The sequence below is a fragment of the Bidens hawaiensis genome, unplaced genomic scaffold (assembly GCF_021521415.1).
Source record: "Bidens hawaiensis isolate Kalapana, Puna unplaced genomic scaffold, B.hawaiensis_p1.1 tig00006251_1, whole genome shotgun sequence".
NCBI classification, from domain to species: domain Eukaryota; kingdom Viridiplantae; phylum Streptophyta; class Magnoliopsida; order Asterales; family Asteraceae; genus Bidens; species Bidens hawaiensis.
This window is the reverse complement of record NW_027491414.1, coordinates 212,126-231,219: the sequence shown is the minus strand read 5'-3', so window position 1 is coordinate 231,219 and position 19,094 is coordinate 212,126. Positions and strand designations below refer to the sequence as shown.

The 19,094-nt window shown below is 35.9% G+C and overlaps 3 protein-coding genes, 1 long non-coding RNA gene and 1 pseudogene across 5 annotated transcripts; 2 read left to right on the top strand and 3 right to left on the bottom strand.

Moving 5' to 3' along the window:
- Nucleotides 1–284: 284 nt before the first annotated feature.
- On the bottom strand, nucleotides 285–3,689 carry LOC143631765 (putative fructokinase-5). Its single transcript, XM_077100417.1, has 5 exons — nucleotides 3,480–3,689; nucleotides 1,142–1,552; nucleotides 921–1,055; nucleotides 716–832; nucleotides 285–634 (listed from the first exon to the last, which is right to left on the bottom strand). The coding sequence occupies exons 1-5, from the start codon at nucleotides 3,654–3,656 to the stop codon at nucleotides 503–505; spliced, it is 972 nt and encodes a 323-aa protein (XP_076956532.1). The 5' UTR covers nucleotides 3,657–3,689; the 3' UTR covers nucleotides 285–502.
- Nucleotides 3,690–6,488: 2,799 nt separating this feature from the next.
- On the bottom strand, nucleotides 6,489–7,743 carry LOC143631744 (uncharacterized). Its single transcript, XR_013153423.1, has 2 exons — nucleotides 7,618–7,743; nucleotides 6,489–6,802 (listed from the first exon to the last, which is right to left on the bottom strand). It is a non-coding gene; the product is annotated as an uncharacterized LOC143631744 (long non-coding RNA).
- A 2,012-nt stretch (nucleotides 7,744–9,755) lies between these two features.
- LOC143631743 (chlorophyll a-b binding protein CP26, chloroplastic-like) lies at nucleotides 9,756–11,683 on the top strand. The gene is made up of 6 exons (XM_077100403.1): nucleotides 9,756–9,963; nucleotides 10,326–10,410; nucleotides 10,503–10,553; nucleotides 10,990–11,110; nucleotides 11,197–11,331; nucleotides 11,417–11,683. Exons 1-6 carry the CDS (start codon nucleotides 9,759–9,761, stop codon nucleotides 11,675–11,677), a joined length of 858 nt encoding a protein of 285 aa, XP_076956518.1. The 5' UTR covers nucleotides 9,756–9,758; the 3' UTR covers nucleotides 11,678–11,683.
- Nucleotides 11,684–12,871: 1,188 nt separating this feature from the next.
- Nucleotides 12,872–14,196, top strand: LOC143631763 (chlorophyll a-b binding protein CP26, chloroplastic-like). Its single transcript, XM_077100416.1, has 6 exons — nucleotides 12,872–13,079; nucleotides 13,184–13,268; nucleotides 13,363–13,413; nucleotides 13,500–13,620; nucleotides 13,697–13,831; nucleotides 13,913–14,196. The coding sequence occupies exons 1-6, from the start codon at nucleotides 12,872–12,874 to the stop codon at nucleotides 14,171–14,173; spliced, it is 861 nt and encodes a 286-aa protein (XP_076956531.1). The 3' UTR covers nucleotides 14,174–14,196.
- LOC143631754 (uncharacterized) lies at nucleotides 14,196–18,590 on the bottom strand (annotated as a pseudogene). Its single transcript, XR_013153427.1, has 19 exons — nucleotides 18,467–18,590; nucleotides 18,234–18,294; nucleotides 18,046–18,148; nucleotides 17,868–17,975; nucleotides 17,617–17,798; nucleotides 17,328–17,523; nucleotides 17,003–17,242; nucleotides 16,755–16,901; nucleotides 16,593–16,671; nucleotides 16,360–16,473; nucleotides 16,077–16,249; nucleotides 15,877–15,995; nucleotides 15,606–15,729; nucleotides 15,461–15,526; nucleotides 15,255–15,381; nucleotides 15,060–15,174; nucleotides 14,799–14,983; nucleotides 14,601–14,713; nucleotides 14,196–14,527 (listed from the first exon to the last, which is right to left on the bottom strand). The product of XR_013153427.1 is annotated as an uncharacterized LOC143631754 (transcript).
- Between the last annotated feature and the right edge of the window lie 504 nt (nucleotides 18,591–19,094).

The window sequence follows — 19,094 nt, the reverse complement described above, 5'->3', positions numbered from 1 at the left end:
GCTTTTCAAATGAAGGATTTTGGTCTAGTTTAACTTGTACGTTTTTCTATTGTACATTTGTAACAAACTAGTGTTGTTTACGAACCGATGCCAATTTGTGCTACAAGCCAACTCGATTCATGCTTGAATTCCTCTACCTAGCTGAAAACTCAAACTCGGTAGAGTCAACTCAGTTATGCAAACGTGTATTGGTGTTGTATCAGTTTTGTTCCGATGGTTTTGGGGCCAGGGTGGGCCGTGAGGGGATGATTTAATGCTCATTCTTAGCTCTTAAGTCTTAACTATCTTTAAAATTTTTGTTGTCAAATCTCATTTTGATATGCCACCAGCAATTACACATCCAAACACAAAAAACATCTTTGATCAAAATCAAGGTGATCAAGATATCCTTATTTTACGGTTTGAATCGTCCAAGCAAAAACAAGTTTCAAACATGTTTATAAAACAATTGGCTTCAAAATTCTCGCAAAAACAAAAGATGACCCATGGATCTATTTTCGATCTACTTGGAACCAGACATGAGAGATTGGGCGTCACATACAGATGGTAGTGCCGGGATGGCTCCTTTCTTTGTTGTGCATATAGCTCCACACGCATTAGAAAAGGCTAGTGCCTGCTTTAACTTCGCTTCATCCTATATTTACAATAAAAATTATTAAAAACAAGAACCTTTCGGCGTCTTAAATGTTTGGATATAAGTAACAAGAAGGCTTACCGTAAAAATAGAAGAGTCTTTCGACATGGAAACCAACAGCGAGCCAACAAAAGAGTCTCCGGCTCCGGTTGTGTCAATGGCCTTCACTGAGTAACCGGGCACCTTTCCCTTAAAGTTCTACACTCATCAAGATAAGTTTCCATCATACATTTGAGATATAATGTCATTTACGTGTGAAATATTATAAATCAAAAGGTAGCAATACCTTTGTGTAATAACGACAACCCTTCTCACCATCGGTAACAACCATAAGCTTCAAACCATCATGCCACAATGACTTGACCGCATCCTCATTATCAGGACTCTTTTGTGTCAAGAATTCCACCTCATCATCGCTCACCTATATGAAAAGGGCATTTTTGCCTTTTCACATTGAAAAAAAATAACCCATCAAAATTGTAATATTTAACAGCTAGCATACAATACCTTGATGAAATCAGCTTCGTTCCAAATGCTCTTGATGCCTTGCCTGGCGGCCTCTGCTGAAGGCCATAATGGAAGGCGAACGTTGGGGTCATAAGATAGCAAGACCCCAGCTTGCTTGGCGGCCTTCATGGCGGCCATGTGAGCAGATCTACATGGCTCAGTGATGAGACTGATTGAGCCATAGTGAAAGATCTTGGCTTTCTTGATCAAGTCCATATTGAGCTCAGACTCTTTTAGAAGCATGTCAGCACTCGGATTCCTATAAAACATAAATTCTCTTTCACCATCTTTCTTCAGTGTCACGAATGCTAGAGCCGTCCTAGCATGCTCATCGAATAACACGCCTTCGGCATTCACTCCGTTCTTCTTTAGAATGTCAGCCAACATGTACCCGAATTCATCTTTCCCTACCTACTCACATCAATCAACTAGAACATAAATCATAAATTGAACAATATAAGTTTATGTTGTATATAACATAGATGCATCAATGAAGCTAGGAATTTGATATAAAATTAATTAATTAATTGATTAAAATGCCAAATTTAGAAGAAAAAATCTTTTATTTGTATGCTAAAATTTAAAAGTTTTTGTTAGGTGTAAAACTAGATCGACAACCATAAAAAGATGAATAAATCATCTAGGAAAACATTAGGGGTGCGTAAAAATCGAAAAAACAGATTCAAAACCGAAAAATCCAAAACTGAAAAAAACAGAATGGAAATAAAAATCAACGGTTTGGTTTATGTTTTTGTAAAAACCGTACTAGTGGTTTGGTTCATGTAATAAAAACCGAAAAAACCGAACCGATTTTCTAGATTTTTATTTATTTTTTATTTTAAGTAATTTATAAGTAACTAATAACTATGTAACTCATATACTTTTGGCCAAATGTATAATATTTTATTAGTTAACAATTATCAAACTTATTTATACCTAAATTCATTATTTTCGGCCAGCTTTTCTTTTGGCTTAAAATTTTCAAGCTCAAATGGCAAAACCGGAAAAACCGAAACGGAATCGAAACCAAAACAAACCAAACGGTTTCAAAAGTCCAAAAACCGAAATTTTGGTTTTCGGTTTGATTTTAGCCCAAAACCACACCGAACCGTACTACGCACACCCCTAGATTACATAGATCCGTAAGGGCGCGTTCGTTTCACAGACTTTGTTTAAAGGATTTAGAATTGGAACTGGAATGGAATATTCGAGAATCCATATCAGGTGTTTAGTTGGTTAATATGTATTAGAATTGGAATTGGTTTCGAGCTGACACGAGTTTTCACACTGGACGGGTTGGGTTTTGGTTTCCTTTGTTTCTTTTTGGTCGGTTTCGGAGCACTGGACGGGTTGAGTTTCGGTTTCCTTTGTTTCTTTTTGGTCGGTTTCGGAGCACTGGACGGGTCGGGTTTCGGTTTCTTTTGTTTGTTTTTGGTTGGTTATGGATTCGTTTTTGGCCTTTTGTTTCGTTGTGTTCGGTTTTTTTAGTTTCATTTCTGTTCGGTTTCAGTTTTTTGTTTTGTTTTGATCGATTTTTTTGGTTTCCATCAATTCGGTGCAGTTTTTTTGTTTCGTTTTGATCGATTTTTTCAGTTTCCATCAATTCGGTTCAGTTTTGGCTTGTGTTTCGTTTTCGTTGACTTTCAGTTTCGGTTCATTTCTCGGGGTTGTGTTTTTTTTAAGAACAAGGGCAAAGGCGGAAACGTTTTAGTTTTTTTTTTTTTTACGTTTTTCGTTTTTTATTTGTATTTTAAGTTATGAATTTTTTATTAATTTTTTTGAATTTTTTTTTTTGGGGGGGGGGGGTTTATTGTTAATAAAAAAATCCATAACAATCCTTTAAAATAGGTGGGATTTTAAAATCCCATGAAATGTGGGATTTGATGGGATTTAGTTTCTATTCTCATTCTTTCATTTAATGAAACGAACATATCAATTCATGGGATTTAAAATCCAATTCCTTAGAAAAGGACCTAAATGTCTATTAACAATTATAGGGTTCGATCTAAGAATACCTTTTTTTATGGATTTTTTATATATAAATTTGGTCAGTATATTACGCATAAAAGATAAATACCAACACTAGATAAAACAAATCATAAGATAAAAAAGAATAATCATTCCATAAAACAATCGAACCATTAAATAAATAAATAACAAACATTATCCAAGAACAACTATGATTCATTTAAATGACCACATTCACAATGCACATACATTAATGATTAAACATAAAATAAATCAAAATAATTCAACGTAAGATCTATAACAAATCATTACGAAAATAAAATTCAAGAAAAATAATGTACCATCTATATATAATCAACTCTCTCGTTACCTTGCCAATGAAGGCAGCCGATCCACCGAGTTTAGCTATGGAACACGCAACGTTAGCGGGTGCACCACCCGGGGCTTTGAGGAATCCTTGAGACTCAGCCAAGGAGACCCTGGCGGTGTCGGGCACGAAATCGATCAACATCTCTCCAAAACATACTATGGTTGAAGAAGCTGCCATTTTTCACAATGGGAGGATGAATGAATAATAATATTATGAATATGGTGATGTTGAATGTGTATAATTATATATATACAAGAAGTGAGAGAAATTAGAGTTTTAATGGGAATATATGTGGGTGAGATGGAGAAATCATGTTTGTTGAAGGATTTTCGGAATGATTATTGAAACGTAAATTTGACTCTTTATTTATGCTTTATTTATTTATTCATTTCTCTATATTTGCTTTATGGTTGTAATTATGGGAACATGAGATTTTAAATACATTTATATATTACCGATAGAATTTTAGTATAACTTTTAATGGATTGGTATAAAACAAGATTATTATTATATATCCGTTTAAAGTTCAAACAGATTGGCTTTGTGGAACAACATTATCCTAAAAACATCCAACCAACGGTTGTTCTATCTTACAAACAAAGTTTATTCACTTTTTACTTTTCATAATTATTAATTGTTGCTGTTCTTATTTTTAATCTCTTTAATTAAAAATTTGTGAATTTTAGGATCCAAATCCCCCACCTAAAAGGAGAATGCGTCAATGTGGTTGCAACTTGCAACACACCAACTTTCTTTTTTTAGACATCCATTTTAATGAATGTTGGTAATTAGTAATTATGTATATTACCGGGGGTTAGGTTCAAATTAGAAGTTTGATTTTCCTAAGAAGGCTAGAAAGGAGGGTATTTTTGTCTTAACATTTTTATATCAAAACCCACTTACTTTAATCTCAAAACCCACTTACATTAATTTCAAAAACCCACTTACAGAAAACCCAATTACATCTTCACTCATCTCCTACATCCACCACCACTCCACCGTCCACCGCCACCACACCCGTCACCCACCGCCACCACCTCGCCGGAATAGTCCGAAAAAACACAATGGAAAAAAACACTATGAAAAAAAAAACACTATGATAAAAACAATAAAAAACACAATTGTATGACAATGTAAAAAACACAATGAAAAATACTATTGTATAACACAATTTGTAAAAACCCACTAATTTTTTTTTTTAATTTTTATGTTACAATATGGTACTCATATTAAAGTTAAAAAGACACTCGTTATTATGGTGAATTTGTTTTTCAATAAAAACGTAGTAAAGAAAAGTTATGGACGTTTTAAAATGACGAAGGAATTTGGCATGTGCTTTGCATGTGGAGAGAGAAAGACAACAAATGTGTTATTCCTTTTATGTCCACCCCCCCCCCCTCCCTTCTTTCACACTGAATTTCCCCTTAAACTAATCTCAACCCTCCATATTCAAAATCAATGGATAAGATTACTTCTTATCATTACTACAAAAACTATATTTCCTGTTATAACCTAACTCTATGACCGGGTATAAGATTATAAGGTTAGAAATAGGAAAATATTACGTGAAGGAAGTAGGGCTGACATTTTTACCCGAAACCCAACCCGAAAAAACCTCCACCCGAACCCGAACTAACCCGACCCGAAAAACCCGAACTAACCCGACCCGAAAAACCCGAACCCGAGAAAAGACTAACCCGAACCTGAACCGAAGTAATGCGGGTTGGTTTTCGGGTTTGATTTATAAATTTTGGGTCAACCTGAAAAACTCGAATAAACTTTTTGTTTTGAAATTAACTATATTTTTAGGTATAATAGGATGAGTCTTAGTTACTAAAGTTATCAGAATTTGAACCTAATCGACTATTCTCATTCCAATTATTATGGATCGATTGTTCATTGTTAATTTATGTTTTCTGTTTATTACTAATAGCAACCGCAATTAAACAACCAAATCACGTCTGATTGAAGACAATTATGGTTCGAGTTAGTTACTTGGTTTTACTTTTCTTTTGAGTTGTTTTATGACTTTATCAAGTTATGTTGATTTATTATTTAATTACTTGCGACGAGCAAATAAGAATATGTTGTTTTAATTTTATGATTGAAGTTTTTTAAATTTTTTTGTATTATTTTCTAGGATACTCAAATCCCGATTAGCCCAACCCGAAAAAACCCGAACCCGCATTACCCGAACCCGAAAAACCTGTGAGAGATTTGGGTTGGGTTTCGGGTTAAGATTTAAAACTTTAAAACCCGATCCGAAAAACCTGAAACCTGAAACCCGAAAAACAAACCCGAAGAACACCCCTAGAAGGAAGGAGTAGATTTTATTTTATTTTATTTTTTATTTTTAGGCTATCTCCAATGTAGAAACAGGCTTCTTAATTAATTGGTTCGGTTCGGTTTTTTTCGGCTTTTTAAAATGCTTCCGAATCTTCATTCATCATCTTGCTCATCTTCAAAGTTTAATCTTAGTCTTCATTATCTTTATCACCATTAATCGGTTCAGTTTGGTTTTTCGGTTTTTTTAAAATGAAAAACCGAACCTAAATCGAAAATTCGGTTTTCAAAAAAACAAAAAATTAACCGTCGGTTAATACTTCAGTTCGGTTTTTTCGGATTTCTGCTCACCCCTATTACAGCTTAAGGTTAAATCAAATGACAATTAAATCTAGGTTATATAGACGACAATAAATGTATAGAGTTGATGGGTTTGATTCTCGTGGAACAAATGTTTTCCTATTTATATGATTACCTTGGACGACAATTATGTACACTGGAAAAACTAAAGACAGGCAACTAACTTCACACATGACACAACAACAACAACAATACCTAGTATAAATCCCATCAATAGCAAAATTGTTAGCAAGGTTCGGAAAGGGTGGGATATAGGCAAACCGTACCTCCATCCCAAGGGATAGAAAGGTTGCTTTCAGAGAGACTTCACACATGACACAACAGTATTATTATTAGTTTGACCATTTAGCAAGATAACATCCAAAGTGATTAGGTATACCGATCATATAATATTAGAAACCAGATTCAACACTAAATCAAAGATTAAACGAGTTCAGCGAACAGTTTTAACACATAAAAAGCTGAACCCGACTGATCACTCGAACTTGTAATGCTTGTCGACGGTTTCTGAAACATCCCAAGTGCAACTCATACCCTTAGGGAACACCACCAAGTCACCAGCGCCGATCTCCACAGCCTCATCGGAGCCTTCGGGGTAAACCTTCGCCTTTCCTTTCAGAAGGTAGCATGTCTCTTTCGCTGAATACGTCCATGGAAATTTGCTCGGATCACATCCGCACCTATTATACACACACACGCTTTCGATATCAGTCTTCCTTAACAAATCTGTTCAAATTCGAGTTCTAGGGTTTCAAATTTCAAACAGAAAACGACAATTGGTGCAAATACTAGTCAACCAGTTTAGCAACTATCAGTTATTAACCGAATTAGTTTTTGGTCGAATGGTCAAAAACCGGTTAATCTCAATAACTAATTTTGCCTAGGGTGCAAACGAGCCAAGCCACTCACGAATAACTCGAGCTCGGATCGATAAAAAGCTTGTTTAGTTATCGAGCTGGAGCTCGAGCCTTGTATGGGAAGCTCATTTAGGCTCGTTGAACCATAATGAGCGTTGTGTATTTTTAAGCTCAACCAATTTTGGACTTTTGTGTATGAATTTCACACTGCACAGCCAAGCTCGATCCGAGCTTAGGCTCGTTTAAGGTATTTCTCAAAATACATAAAAATAATTAAAACATATATAAATTAACTAATAAAAATAAACCGAGCCAAGCTCGAGCTTGAAAAACAACTTACAAGCCAAGCTCGAGCTTCAAAAAAGAAACTCGAAACGACCCGAGCTCGAGCCCTTGTAAGTCAAAACGAGCCTATATGAGCTCGGGCTCGGCTTGGCTTGTTTACACCTCTAAATTTCGGTTACCACCTGATTTTGATCGATAAACCTATTGAAATTAACCTTATTGCAACTGACCTCATTAACCTATGCTAGGGTAACCTATGGTTATTAACCGGTTCCGGTTTCGGGTCAGTTTCGATTCCGGGTTTCCAATTGCAAGTGAAATCAAGAAAGAAAGTGAAGTAAAAGAGTAATTACTTGGGCCAAGATCTGTGAGGTTTGATTCCGGAGGGTTTTTGACGATCTTGATTCCCAATTTCTCTGTAGTGGTCATTGTTTCTGAAGAAGCTTTGATGATTCCCTGTAACCGGCGAGTGTTATAATAAACCCAAACCTTAGTTGTGGATTTACAGAAAGAAGAAGAAGCAGAAGGTAAAGATAAGGAGTGTTTGGTTGCGGGATTAGAGTTGTTATAACCGGGAATAGAGACTAATTTGGGTGATTGAATGGTACTATGGAAAGTGAGGCACGACATGTTGTTTTGAAACAAACAATGAACAATTGTCAATAGGATTTTTAAATTTGTGCACCAATATATCTTTTGTTTGCTAATTCTAGCCACTGAAATCTTATCATTATGCTTCCTTCCTTTGGTTGGATACAATACTTAGGTTACATAGTGTTAAGCTATACAAGTTTGTTATACACGTATATGTTTTTAATGAGTATAGAACAAATATGACTGGTGAAAATAGGATAAGTAGTTTTAGCATATGTTAAAAATGAGTGTAATTTTGATGAAGTTATAATGAGTTGTTTTAGCGTATGTTAATATGAGTGTAATTTTGATAAAACTATGGTGTAATTTGCTAGATTAATGGTTTGAATATATCTATATTCCCCTTCCTAAATTTTGAAATTACATATTTCTCTAAACCATGCTTAAAGAGCATTGTATATTTTGCATTAAAAACTTGTATTTTAGGGAAATATGTAATTTCAAAGGCTAGAAAGGGGAAATATGTAAAAATCTTATTTAATTAAACGCGTAGATGTTAGGATCGATAAAGTTTGATTTGAACACTAACATATAGCCATAGTTGTTTGGAATGATATCAAATGATATTGAAACGGAAGAACAATAGCAGATTATGGTTAAGGTTATATGGTCATTTTGAAAATAGACTAAGAACACGATGGTTTTCACGAAGTTTAATTCATTCTCATTCATCAATTAAATCAATGAAGTAAATTACAAGTTAAGATTGATATTTTCTGATATAATCTTAGTACACTCACGTTGTATAAGTGGAGAATTCTCTCCCAATTGCACCTCTAATTACACACTATCTACAAGCTATATTGTCAAAATACACATGACAATCTCTAGTGATAATCGATGACGTTATCTCATATAACATTCTATTAAAAGCCTTGAAAGTGACGTGCCAGTGGAAACTTTTTCATTAGTGACAACTAATATAAGAAGTATGTTGAATATAAGTGGAAATGTCAATCAATATGAACTTAATGTATCTTTAGCATCACTGGTAACTTGCGTTGATTGTAACTATGTCCTTAACAACAACTACACGCTAGTTGTAGCTTTCGTTCAATCGTAACTGCTATATGTTGAGTGCCCTCAGGACAGTCTCGGATTTTGCAAGAACGCTTTCTATTGACCATATTCAATAGTAAACAGAGAATTGTCTAAATACTTCGTACGCGGTGATACAATGGCAAAAGGCCACCGCCAACTGGTCTAACCCAGCCATACAGAGCCCTTAGTGCCTCAAAGTTATCACCCGTTCTGGGAAAAACCCACCCGTCTGAAGGCCAACTGGTGCTAAAACCTGGACGCCATCAGGATCAAACCGGAGATTACAAAGATCCCGGTCTTCTTTCATTGAGCCACCCGCGTCCTCCCTAAAGTATTGTCAGTGAAAATCAAACTCTGATCTCTATTAATAAACTCATTTTTCTTACCATTACATCATATTAGAAAGTACTAACTATTTTAAAAGTACTAACACCTTATATTTAAGTAAAATCTATTTACAATTGAGTACTTTTTGGTATATTAGTAAATTTAGTTAATGGTTAATGGATAACCGTATATTATACTAATAAAAAACTTATAAAAAAACTTATTTTGTTACACACAAATATAAATATCATAATCCACGAATGTGATCCACAACCCAGTGTGGGCCGACACACAAGAATCACGATCCTCCACGTCATGAAATCATAATCCTATGTGATAACAGAATCAGATTTCATCTCCCTCTTCTCGCCAATCACAGCCATCCTAGGTGGCAAGTCCACATCCACCAGACCCTCCATTTAGCTTCAACCTCTGCTTCTCACTTCTCATCCATCATCACCCGAAAGAAACAATGGCCTCTTTAGCAGCAGCTTCAACATCCCTTGGAGTGTCCGAAATGCTTGGCAGCAAACTCAACATCTCCACAGCTGCTTCCAGGACAGTTTCTAGTCCGGCAACTTCTAAGACAGTTGCTCTTTTCCAAAAGAAGAAGGCCCCTCCACCCAAGGCTAAACCCGTTGCGGTTCCGGCTTCCGATGAGCTCGCCAAGTGGTACGGTAAGTATTAATATTATTATCACCCTCACCACTAGTCTGATACCATGTAAGATGATATAATATTGTTTGTATTTCATTCAATATATAGAGATAAACCGAGTCATGAGGTCAATATTTAAACAACAATCTTTTAAATACCACTAAGTTTTACAACCATCTTTTTTATTTACCAGTCGCCAAGTTTGGACGGAAACGCCAAGTGGCTAGACTTAATATGCATAGAAAATTTTCATAAACCGGGGTGGCCGGGCTCAAAATTTTTAGACAAAAACACTTAAATTTACAGAGAGCAAAAAACAGGCCACCCCGGGCCACAATACAAACTTGGGCCTTGATTAAAAGCAATTTGCACTCGTTTTCAGGTCCCGAGAGAAGAATCTTCTTGCCAGAAGGTCTTTTGGACCGATCGGAGATCCCAGAGTACCTTAACGGAGAAGTTGCCGGAGAGTAAGTCAAAGATATGCAAACTATGCGTGCATCTACACACAATAGTCAAGTAAACTGACCATTTTCATTGTTTTTACTTTTTTTTAATACAGTTATGGTTATGACCCTTTTGGTCTTGGAAAGAAACCCGAAAACTTCGCTAAGTAAGTTCATTTCCAACTCAAGAAAACACACTTACACATACACATACACATACACATACACATACACATACACATACACATACACATACACATACACATACACATACACATACACATACACATACACATACACATACACATACACATACAGTTGACCAAGTCAACCCCAATGACCCATAATGATTATCAGTGCCGGATCTAGAACGGGTCGGTTTAAAGAAAACAAAGTAAATAATGATAAACAACATAATCAGTTTAATACAACTTAAAAGGTATCATTCATTGAATTCCAATATACCATGACAAATTACATCTTACACATATCCTTCATGGCTTATTATCTTTCGAAAACACACCGATGTTTATGTAATTAATCAACTAATTTGAGATTAAAGAGCAATAGTTGAGTTACTTACAAAATTTGTATGACGCACAGATACCAAGCCTACGAGCTGATTCACGCACGATGGGCTATGTTGGGTGCAGCCGGCTGCATTATTCCTGAGGCCTTTAACAAATACGGTGCTAACTGTGGCCCTGAAGCCGTATGGTTCAAGGTTTGTAACATATAAATAATGCTCTAACTAAATAAAGCCCAAAACTTTATGGTCCAAATCTTATAAATTCATTCGGGTATTTGCAGACCGGAGCTCTACTACTCGATGGCAACACATTGAACTACTTTGGAAAGAACATCCCCATTAACCTTGTCCTGGCAGTCGTCACTGAGGTTGTTCTTGTTGGTGGTGCCGAATACTACAGAATCATCAACGGTTTGGTACGTAATGTTCTCCACGTTTGCATCGAACGTGATACCTAATGACACATTGAACTGGTTTAAGTAACTAGTTTTATGCGTGCAGGATTTGGAGGACAAGCTGCACCCTGGTGGTCCGTTCGACCCATTGGGCTTGGCTAACGATCCAGACCAGTTTGCACTGTTGAAGGTTAAGGAGATCAAGAACGGTAGACTAGCAATGTTCTCCATGTTTGCGTTCTTCATCCAAGCATACGTGACTGGACAGGGCCCGGTAGAAAACCTTGCATCTCACTTGAGCGACCCCTTTGGAAACAACTTGCTAACTGTGATTTCTGGAAATATTGAGCGCGCCCCAACCCTGTAAACAATATATCTAAATGATGAACATTGGGTTATCTTGTATTTTATATATATTTGTTATTGATCAGTTGTTCTGTGAACAGAGGGCTGTAACAATAATTGTTGAAGTAGTAGATTCTATATTTTAGAAAGAAAATCATTGTTATTCTCTAGCCTTTTTGACTTTATGATTTGCTTGCTTACATAGACATGAACTTTGATTTGTTAACCACCATAAGTTTTCACTTAAAAGTGCTGTGAAGATGTTCAATAAAATGTATCTAATTTCACGATGTTATCATTCATGTTTACTGAAGAAACCAAAAGTTAAGAAGCAGAAACACCATACCAAACATGCACGCCAATCATATTTTTGAGCACGTAATTAAGCTTAAATAATTTAGGACATCAAATTGATGTAAAACAGAAACATGCTAGGTAGTGTGTGGAATGGCCGAGAGCGAACCTCATTGGATTATATGGATATATAATCCAAGCCGAGAAATATAAAAGAGAACCTCGACTCCTTAAGAAAAACATGTAATACTATTGAATATTTGACTGTCTTAAACCATTACAGGCTTCTCCTTTTAAGCCTAGATCATTTATGAATGGTGATGGTATTACATACAACCTTTCCTAGGGGTGTTTGCTTAATGTATCTCTTCCCTTATCACATCAGGCCATCTAGCATATTGACGTACATATCGATTTGGTAGATGGCCATATAGACCTTACATACGAACATGTAGCCATGGTGTACATGCCTATAGTCCCTGAATATCCACATGGTTATATAGGACTCAAGGCAATCAAATTAATAGGATTATGAGGGTTGATTAATAGACTGAATAAAACAATTATGTTATTAGGAGTTCAGTTATTATAAAAAAAGATTAAATGTTTTGTATCATTTACTACTTTGAGGTGGTGAGATGTCAAGTTATCCGGACTTGTTCCACAACTTCAACTACAGCTAGCAGGGTGTGATTCCCACAAATACAAACATCATAATTCACCATGTCAGACTTATTATCCAATAGGATAGCTGCATCAGATTCCATCTCCCTCCTGCCACCAATCACACCCATCCCACATGGCAACCCACATCCATCAATGCTTCCATTTAGCACACCCTTCTTTCTCAACCTCATCACACATCATACATTACAATTACATAACAAACCATCTACCTATTAGCGACACATTCACTCAAAAAATGGCTTCTTTAGCGGCAGCCTCCCTCGGCGTGTCCGAAATGCTTGGAAACAAACTCAACTTATCCGGTGCCACCAGGGCGGCTCCTTCGGCTTCCAGTCTTGTCACATTTAAGACAGTGGCTCTTTTCCAAAAGAAGAAGGCTGCAGCACCCAAGGCTAAACCAGCAGCCGTTACCCCGGCTTCGGATGAGCTAGCCAAGTGGTACTGTGAGTATAATATTACAACTACTAGTTTACAGTTCATAAAGCCATCTTAAATGCTTCAGTTCGTTAGCTTAACTTGTGTTTAACAATCTGCAATTGTTTTACAGGTCCTGAGAGGAGAATCTTCTTGCCCGAAGGTCTTTTGGACCGATCGGAGATCCCAGAGTACCTCAACGGAGAAGTCGCAGGAGAGTAAATAAAAACAGCATACATATAGTTAGTTATATACACGACATATAGTTAAACTTAAATTGACATATGATTTGCATTATTATTATATATGTAGTTACGGTTATGATCCTTTCGGACTTGGCAAGAAACCAGAAAACTTTGCCAAGTAAGTTTACATTCAACTCATGAGTAAATTGATTCTGATGGTCCATATAACTCGGTTGTAATCAATTGGTTTTATTTGGTACGCAGATACCAAGCCTACGAGCTGATTCATGCACGATGGGCGATGTTGGGTGCAGCAGGTTGCATTATTCCTGAAGCCTTTAACAAATGCGGCGCTAACTGTGGCCCTGAAGCAGTCTGGTTCAAGGTTTGGATCACATGAATCAAAATAAAGCTCAAAACTTTATGGTTCAAATCTTATAAATTCATTTGGATATTTGCAGACCGGGGCCCTACTACTCGATGGCAACACATTGAACTACTTCCGGAAGAACATCCCCATTAATCTGGTCCTAGCCGTCGTGGCTGAGGTCGTTCTTGTTGGTGGTGCAGAATACTACAGAATCATCAACGGCTTGGTATGTAATAATGTAAATGCATTGAATCTAACACCTAATGCAGCATTGGACCGGTTTAACTAACTAGTTTTATATATGCAGGATTTGGAAGACAAGCTGCACCCGGGCGGACCGTTTGACCCGTTGGGTTTGGCTAACGACCCAGACCAGTTTGCTCTATTGAAAGTTAAGGAGATCAAAAATGGCAGACTAGCAATGTTCTCCATGTTTGCATTTTTCATCCAGGCATACGTGACTGGACAGGGTCCGGTCGAGAATCTCGCCTCTCACTTAAGCGATCCCTTTGGAAACAATCTGTTAACCGTGATATCAGGAAATATCGAGCGGGCCCCAACCCTGTAAACTCGTTTGTACTCTTTTGTTTTTGATTTCATGAGAAGCAACTCAATCATTCCAAAAGTCATAATATTATTATTGCTAATAATGTTATTTAATACTGCAATAATCTTTAAGTACCTGTCTTGCAAGATCTACAGATCCACTACTTCTATAAATTAGGTGTAAATTATAAGCCGCTTCTCTTTTAAGGTCACAATATCCAGGTTTCAGCTCATTAGTAGTTTCTGGACCGTCATTTGGCAGCTTTCGTATCGAGTGATCTTTTTGATGAACCGCAAGCACTTTTTCATAATATGCAGCTGCAACCGAAACTAAACCGACATGATGATGGGCTCAGGCCAGGTTGTATAAAGCTTCCTGTAGCATAAGCATTAATTCACCTGGCTGTTTTCTGAATTATAAAATAAAATGTAAAAAACAATTTATTAACCTGGCTGTTTTCTGAAAGACGAAGATTGTTGTAGAGAAAAGCTAAACCTTGCAAAACACATTGATGCTTGTTATGAAGTCGAAGTCCAAGAGCTAGATTGATTAGGGCCGTCCCTAAATTTTTTTTTAAAAAAAGAAAGAAATTAGCAAATATTAACTACTTATAATATGGAAAAAATTGGCTGAGAGAAAATTATACCAACACATAGATTGACCAAAGCGTTTTCAGGCATTAACTTATAGGCTTTCAAGTAATAGCTCGCTGCTGCTTGATGCCGGCTACCCATTGTCCATTGATGGCCTTTAATTAAAAGAACCGGGACACAATCTTCGTGTTTCAAAATCTTATCATGCAAGAAATTTTTATGCTTATCCACCCTCGATCTAACAAATGTTTAAAATTTTCAACAATAACGTACAGATGTAAAATGTTGGGTGACAAAATAAACAGAGTATGTACCTTAACATAATTTTATAGTAGCAATTCCATGCTGCGAAGCTGTAGGGATTTTGTTTAACGATGTATCGAGCACAATCCCATCTGTTTGTGGGACCGTCAATATTATATGCCATCTCTGTACAGAAATTCAATTATATTCATAAATTTTGAAAAAATAAATTTATGACATTTTGTTCTGTGATCTTGGAGACTTACTTGCTCCAAGCACTCGAAGCTCCTCTTGCTTCTCGGTTGATAGAATGGATTTTGTCAATTTGAGACTCGGTGTGATAATTTCAAGTGCTTCTGAATATTTTTTCAACGATACTAATCCTTTGCATAACTGAAAATGACACATTAATTGAGAAAACACATTTAAAAAAGATAAAATTTCACATGCAAATAAAATAAGTATTACTCACATCTACGATAAGTGTAAGTTGATCCTCATCCTTTAGGAGATTAGGCAGGGGAGGTTCTCTGTATGCCTTTCATGTGAAACAACTTAATTAAGTAAACGAAAAGCTGGTCAACTACGATGCTAAGCATATACTTATTTATACTTACCGAAGATTCATCATCCGATTCATCACTTTGCAACTAAATTCCAGCAGCCAATGCTGCAGCTTGTTTTTCTTTTCTTTTTGCTTCTTTTTGCTGAAGCGCCTTCTTTGCTCGTGCAGCTTTAGCCCTGTTGACCATTAAATTCATGAACTTATTTTTAGTAGGCAAAAAGTATATGTACTGGTATTGTGTTTCACATGTAATTTATATCATGTTACCTTATTTTATGTCCCAAATTTAAATATATAAATAAAAACATACAAGGAACACTTACAGATCTGAAGATGAAACAACGGGACGGAATCCTTGAAATAAGTTGTCACGTTGAGTTTCATCCAGCACTTGAAGTCTCTTTTGATGCTCACTGCTTGTTAACCTTTTCTTTGTTTTAGCCTTGAACAAAGACAAATAACATATAAAAATTTAATATGAATGACAAAACCTTTTTTCTTGAAGAGAAATATGCACAATAACCTTTTTTCGCTGAGTAGTTTCAAGAGACAATGTTTCACGAACTAATGGAAATATTGTCTCAACAAAGGCCTCGGTAACACCTTGGGATTTATAAATGTTACATAGCTTTAACTTTATTCTTCCATCAATCCACCATAGTTTTCCCTTATCAGAGGGTAGATCAACTCTAGATTCTGAAAATGTTAAAGTTAACAAGATAAGAACAAATCATAAACTTCTGTGACTAGTAACAAGCTGTTAAAAAAATTTTAAAAATAATTCTTAAATGCAAAATCTGGTAAACCTGAATCAAGAGGAGGCAAAAGTAGAGCGATGGCTTCATCTTCTTTATTTTCTTCTAAAAGATATGACACTAGATCTAACCTAGCATCAATGTCATAGTCAAGTTCCTGTAAGGCTGTCAAAAAAAAAATTGACTTTGTGGCTAATAAATTTAATTTTAATGCAACTAAAATCAGTTTAAAGAGAGAGGCTCAAGTTCATATACATATAGATGAAATTAAATTTGCACCATACCTTTGTACATGTAGTCAATTGCTTGTGTTCTTGCATGTAAGAAATAGTAACAACGCCCGATATTCAAATTTAGAAGGCCCTTTAGAGAATTAATAGAAAAAAATGTGAACAATTAAATGCAATAGAAAATACTTCATTATGTTAAACGAGCTATGTACTTACTTTGTCGCCACCAGAATTCCCTTCTAACATCAGGTAGTACTTCAACGCAACTTCATGATTCTTAACACTCATAAACGAGTCTGCAACTTTATTAACTAAGTTACCACAATCATCTACATTCTTTTGTGTGAGCACACCGAAACAATCCTACATGTCATTTCAAAATAGAAAAAAATGTTAGCTTCAAATAACAATGTAGAAAAAGAAGGGATATAAATAAGGAATCGTGTAAAAACGTTATAAAAAACCTCGGCTTTTTCCAAATTTCCAAGATGAATATGACATATTCCCGCTTTTACTAACAATTCAACAGGTAATTCTTTAACAGCAGACTGGATATGTTGAAGAGCTTTTTCATGTGCACTTTCAGACATAAGAAACGAAGCCAATAAGTCAATCACACCCACATCAGCATCTTTTGGGGTCTTTTCCAAATAATCTTCAAGGATGTTGATACCGTGCTCTTGCTGACCACATTTTTGGTACAACTAGAAATAACCAAAAAGTTTAAAAAAATCATTTTGGTACACAATTAGCTCTATAAAACAAAATTATAGAATGGTGGTCCCAAACCCTTGCTGCTTTCTTGAGTGCTTCAAGATTCTTAGGACGACTTCTCCAGATTCGGTAATATGATTCAGCAGCCATTTGATGTTCTCCAAGGTCAAGAAAGAATAAGGCCTGATTATATCTGACTTCCATATCTTCAGGATCTGCTTTTATTGCTCGATTAAAACAATGACCGGCTTGATCACGATTTCCTTGTTCCCTGCACCGCATATAAATAAATGATGACACATAATTCACTAATAATTTATTATCTTGCAATAAGTAAGCTATTATTTAAAAAAGGAAAACTTACAAAGACCATGTAACAAGAAGCTTCCAGAGAGATACATCCTTAGGAGCCACATGTGCAGCAGCCATATAACACCCTAAAGCTTTCTTTTTATCTCTCATAGCATTGTATGTAATGCCAAGTGTATGGTAAGCCTCAGGCAGATTTGGTGAAATCCGAATGATTTCGTTCAATAAAGGTATGGCCTAAAGTTCAAAACAATAAACATTATGAATGCATTAAAGATCAAACATATCATAGCAATTAACTAGTACCTTTTCATATTGGCCATGTGCATAGTATAGTGTAGCATCACCTAATTTTCGTGTAATCTCGGGGCTAATTTTACTCTTTGATCCTTTTCTCCTGCCTCTTTTCTTATTCTGCCATAAATTATATCAGTCAAAAGGTTGACTAAAACAGATAAAAAGATAATAGGAAACAATGTGATACCTTCTTCGACTTTCTTCTCGTTCCACGTGTCATTTCCTCTTGCATCTTATCAAATGTTGCTCGATGGATATCTTCTGTTCTCGACTTCTTTTCTGGTGGCATTCTGACTCAAACTTTAAAGTTAGATTAAAAGAAAAAGAAATTGTGAACAAGAAAATGCTGATGATAATAGCAATGCTAATAATTACCCTTCATTGTAATCGAGGATTGCTTTACGCTTTTTCTTAGCCAAATCTTCGTATCTCATGCCTTCAAAATGCTGATAAAAGATGAACTCCATTAGAATCAACCTCTATTAGAGCCAATGGATTTATATCTCCTTCAACTCTTAATGTGTATGCATCATTATCTTCTTCGTCTTCGTCTTCGTCTTCATCATCATCAGAAGCAGCATCATATTCTTCTTCTTCCTCAGAATTACTGTCTTCTGTTTGATTCTCTTGAGAGCACCCCATGTTTTCATCCTCTGTTGCATTAATATCTTTTTGATTGCTGTGAAGATCATCTATATTCATTCCATCATCACTAGTTTCCTTCTCAACCATTGCTAGTCTGCAGTAAGTTGGTTTATAGTAAACCTGGCAAATTATATAACAGTTTAAGTTGAGATGCAGGTGCCACGAAAGCTCTATCAAAGATTGATTGGACCACGTGGCTGGCTGTGATTTGCCGCGTCATTCAGTTTTCTTTTTGTTTTGTTATAAATATGCCTTTTTTTAATAAAAATATGTTATTTTCTTTTAAAAAATATGTTTTTAGGCTTACTAACTTATGTTTACGATTTAGTGCCGGTACCGTCAAACTATCCGTATTCGCGTCAGTTCGACACAGTAACGCACACGGGTTTTTTTATAAATATGTTATTCTTTGTATTTTGGCGTGGACAGATTTATTTTTTTGTTTAATCCCGGTGCCTTAACCCAATACCAACCAAATTTGCATCAACGCGCAGCCACACCGCACTGGTTTTAACAACCGGCTACACTTCATTTTATATATGTTTTTTTATCATAAGTTACACGATTGTCAATACTATTCTAGGCGTTTAC

Bases quoted from the DNA above. Each gene is read 5' to 3' on its own strand.
- LOC143631765 (XM_077100417.1), bottom strand. From the start codon at position 3,656: ATGGCAGCTTCTTCAACCATAGTATGTTTTGGAGAGATGTTGATCGAT. The intron at 1,056-1,141 runs GTATTGTATGCT...CTTTTCATATAG, and splicing joins ACGAAGCTGATTTCATCAAG to GTGAGCGATGATGAGGTGGA. The intron at 635-715 runs GTAAGCCTTCTT...TTGTAAATATAG, and splicing joins AAGACTCTTCTATTTTTACG to GATGAAGCGAAGTTAAAGCA.
- LOC143631743 (XM_077100403.1), top strand. From the start codon at position 9,759: ATGGCCTCTTTAGCAGCAGCTTCAACATCCCTTGGAGTGTCCGAAATG. The intron at 9,964-10,325 runs GTAAGTATTAAT...ACTCGTTTTCAG, and splicing joins TGAGCTCGCCAAGTGGTACG to GTCCCGAGAGAAGAATCTTC. The intron at 10,411-10,502 runs GTAAGTCAAAGA...TTTTTAATACAG, and splicing joins AACGGAGAAGTTGCCGGAGA to TTATGGTTATGACCCTTTTG.
- LOC143631763 (XM_077100416.1), top strand. From the start codon at position 12,872: ATGGCTTCTTTAGCGGCAGCCTCCCTCGGCGTGTCCGAAATGCTTGGA. The intron at 13,414-13,499 runs GTAAGTTTACAT...TTTGGTACGCAG, and splicing joins AAACCAGAAAACTTTGCCAA to ATACCAAGCCTACGAGCTGA. The intron at 13,621-13,696 runs GTTTGGATCACA...GGATATTTGCAG, and splicing joins CTGAAGCAGTCTGGTTCAAG to ACCGGGGCCCTACTACTCGA.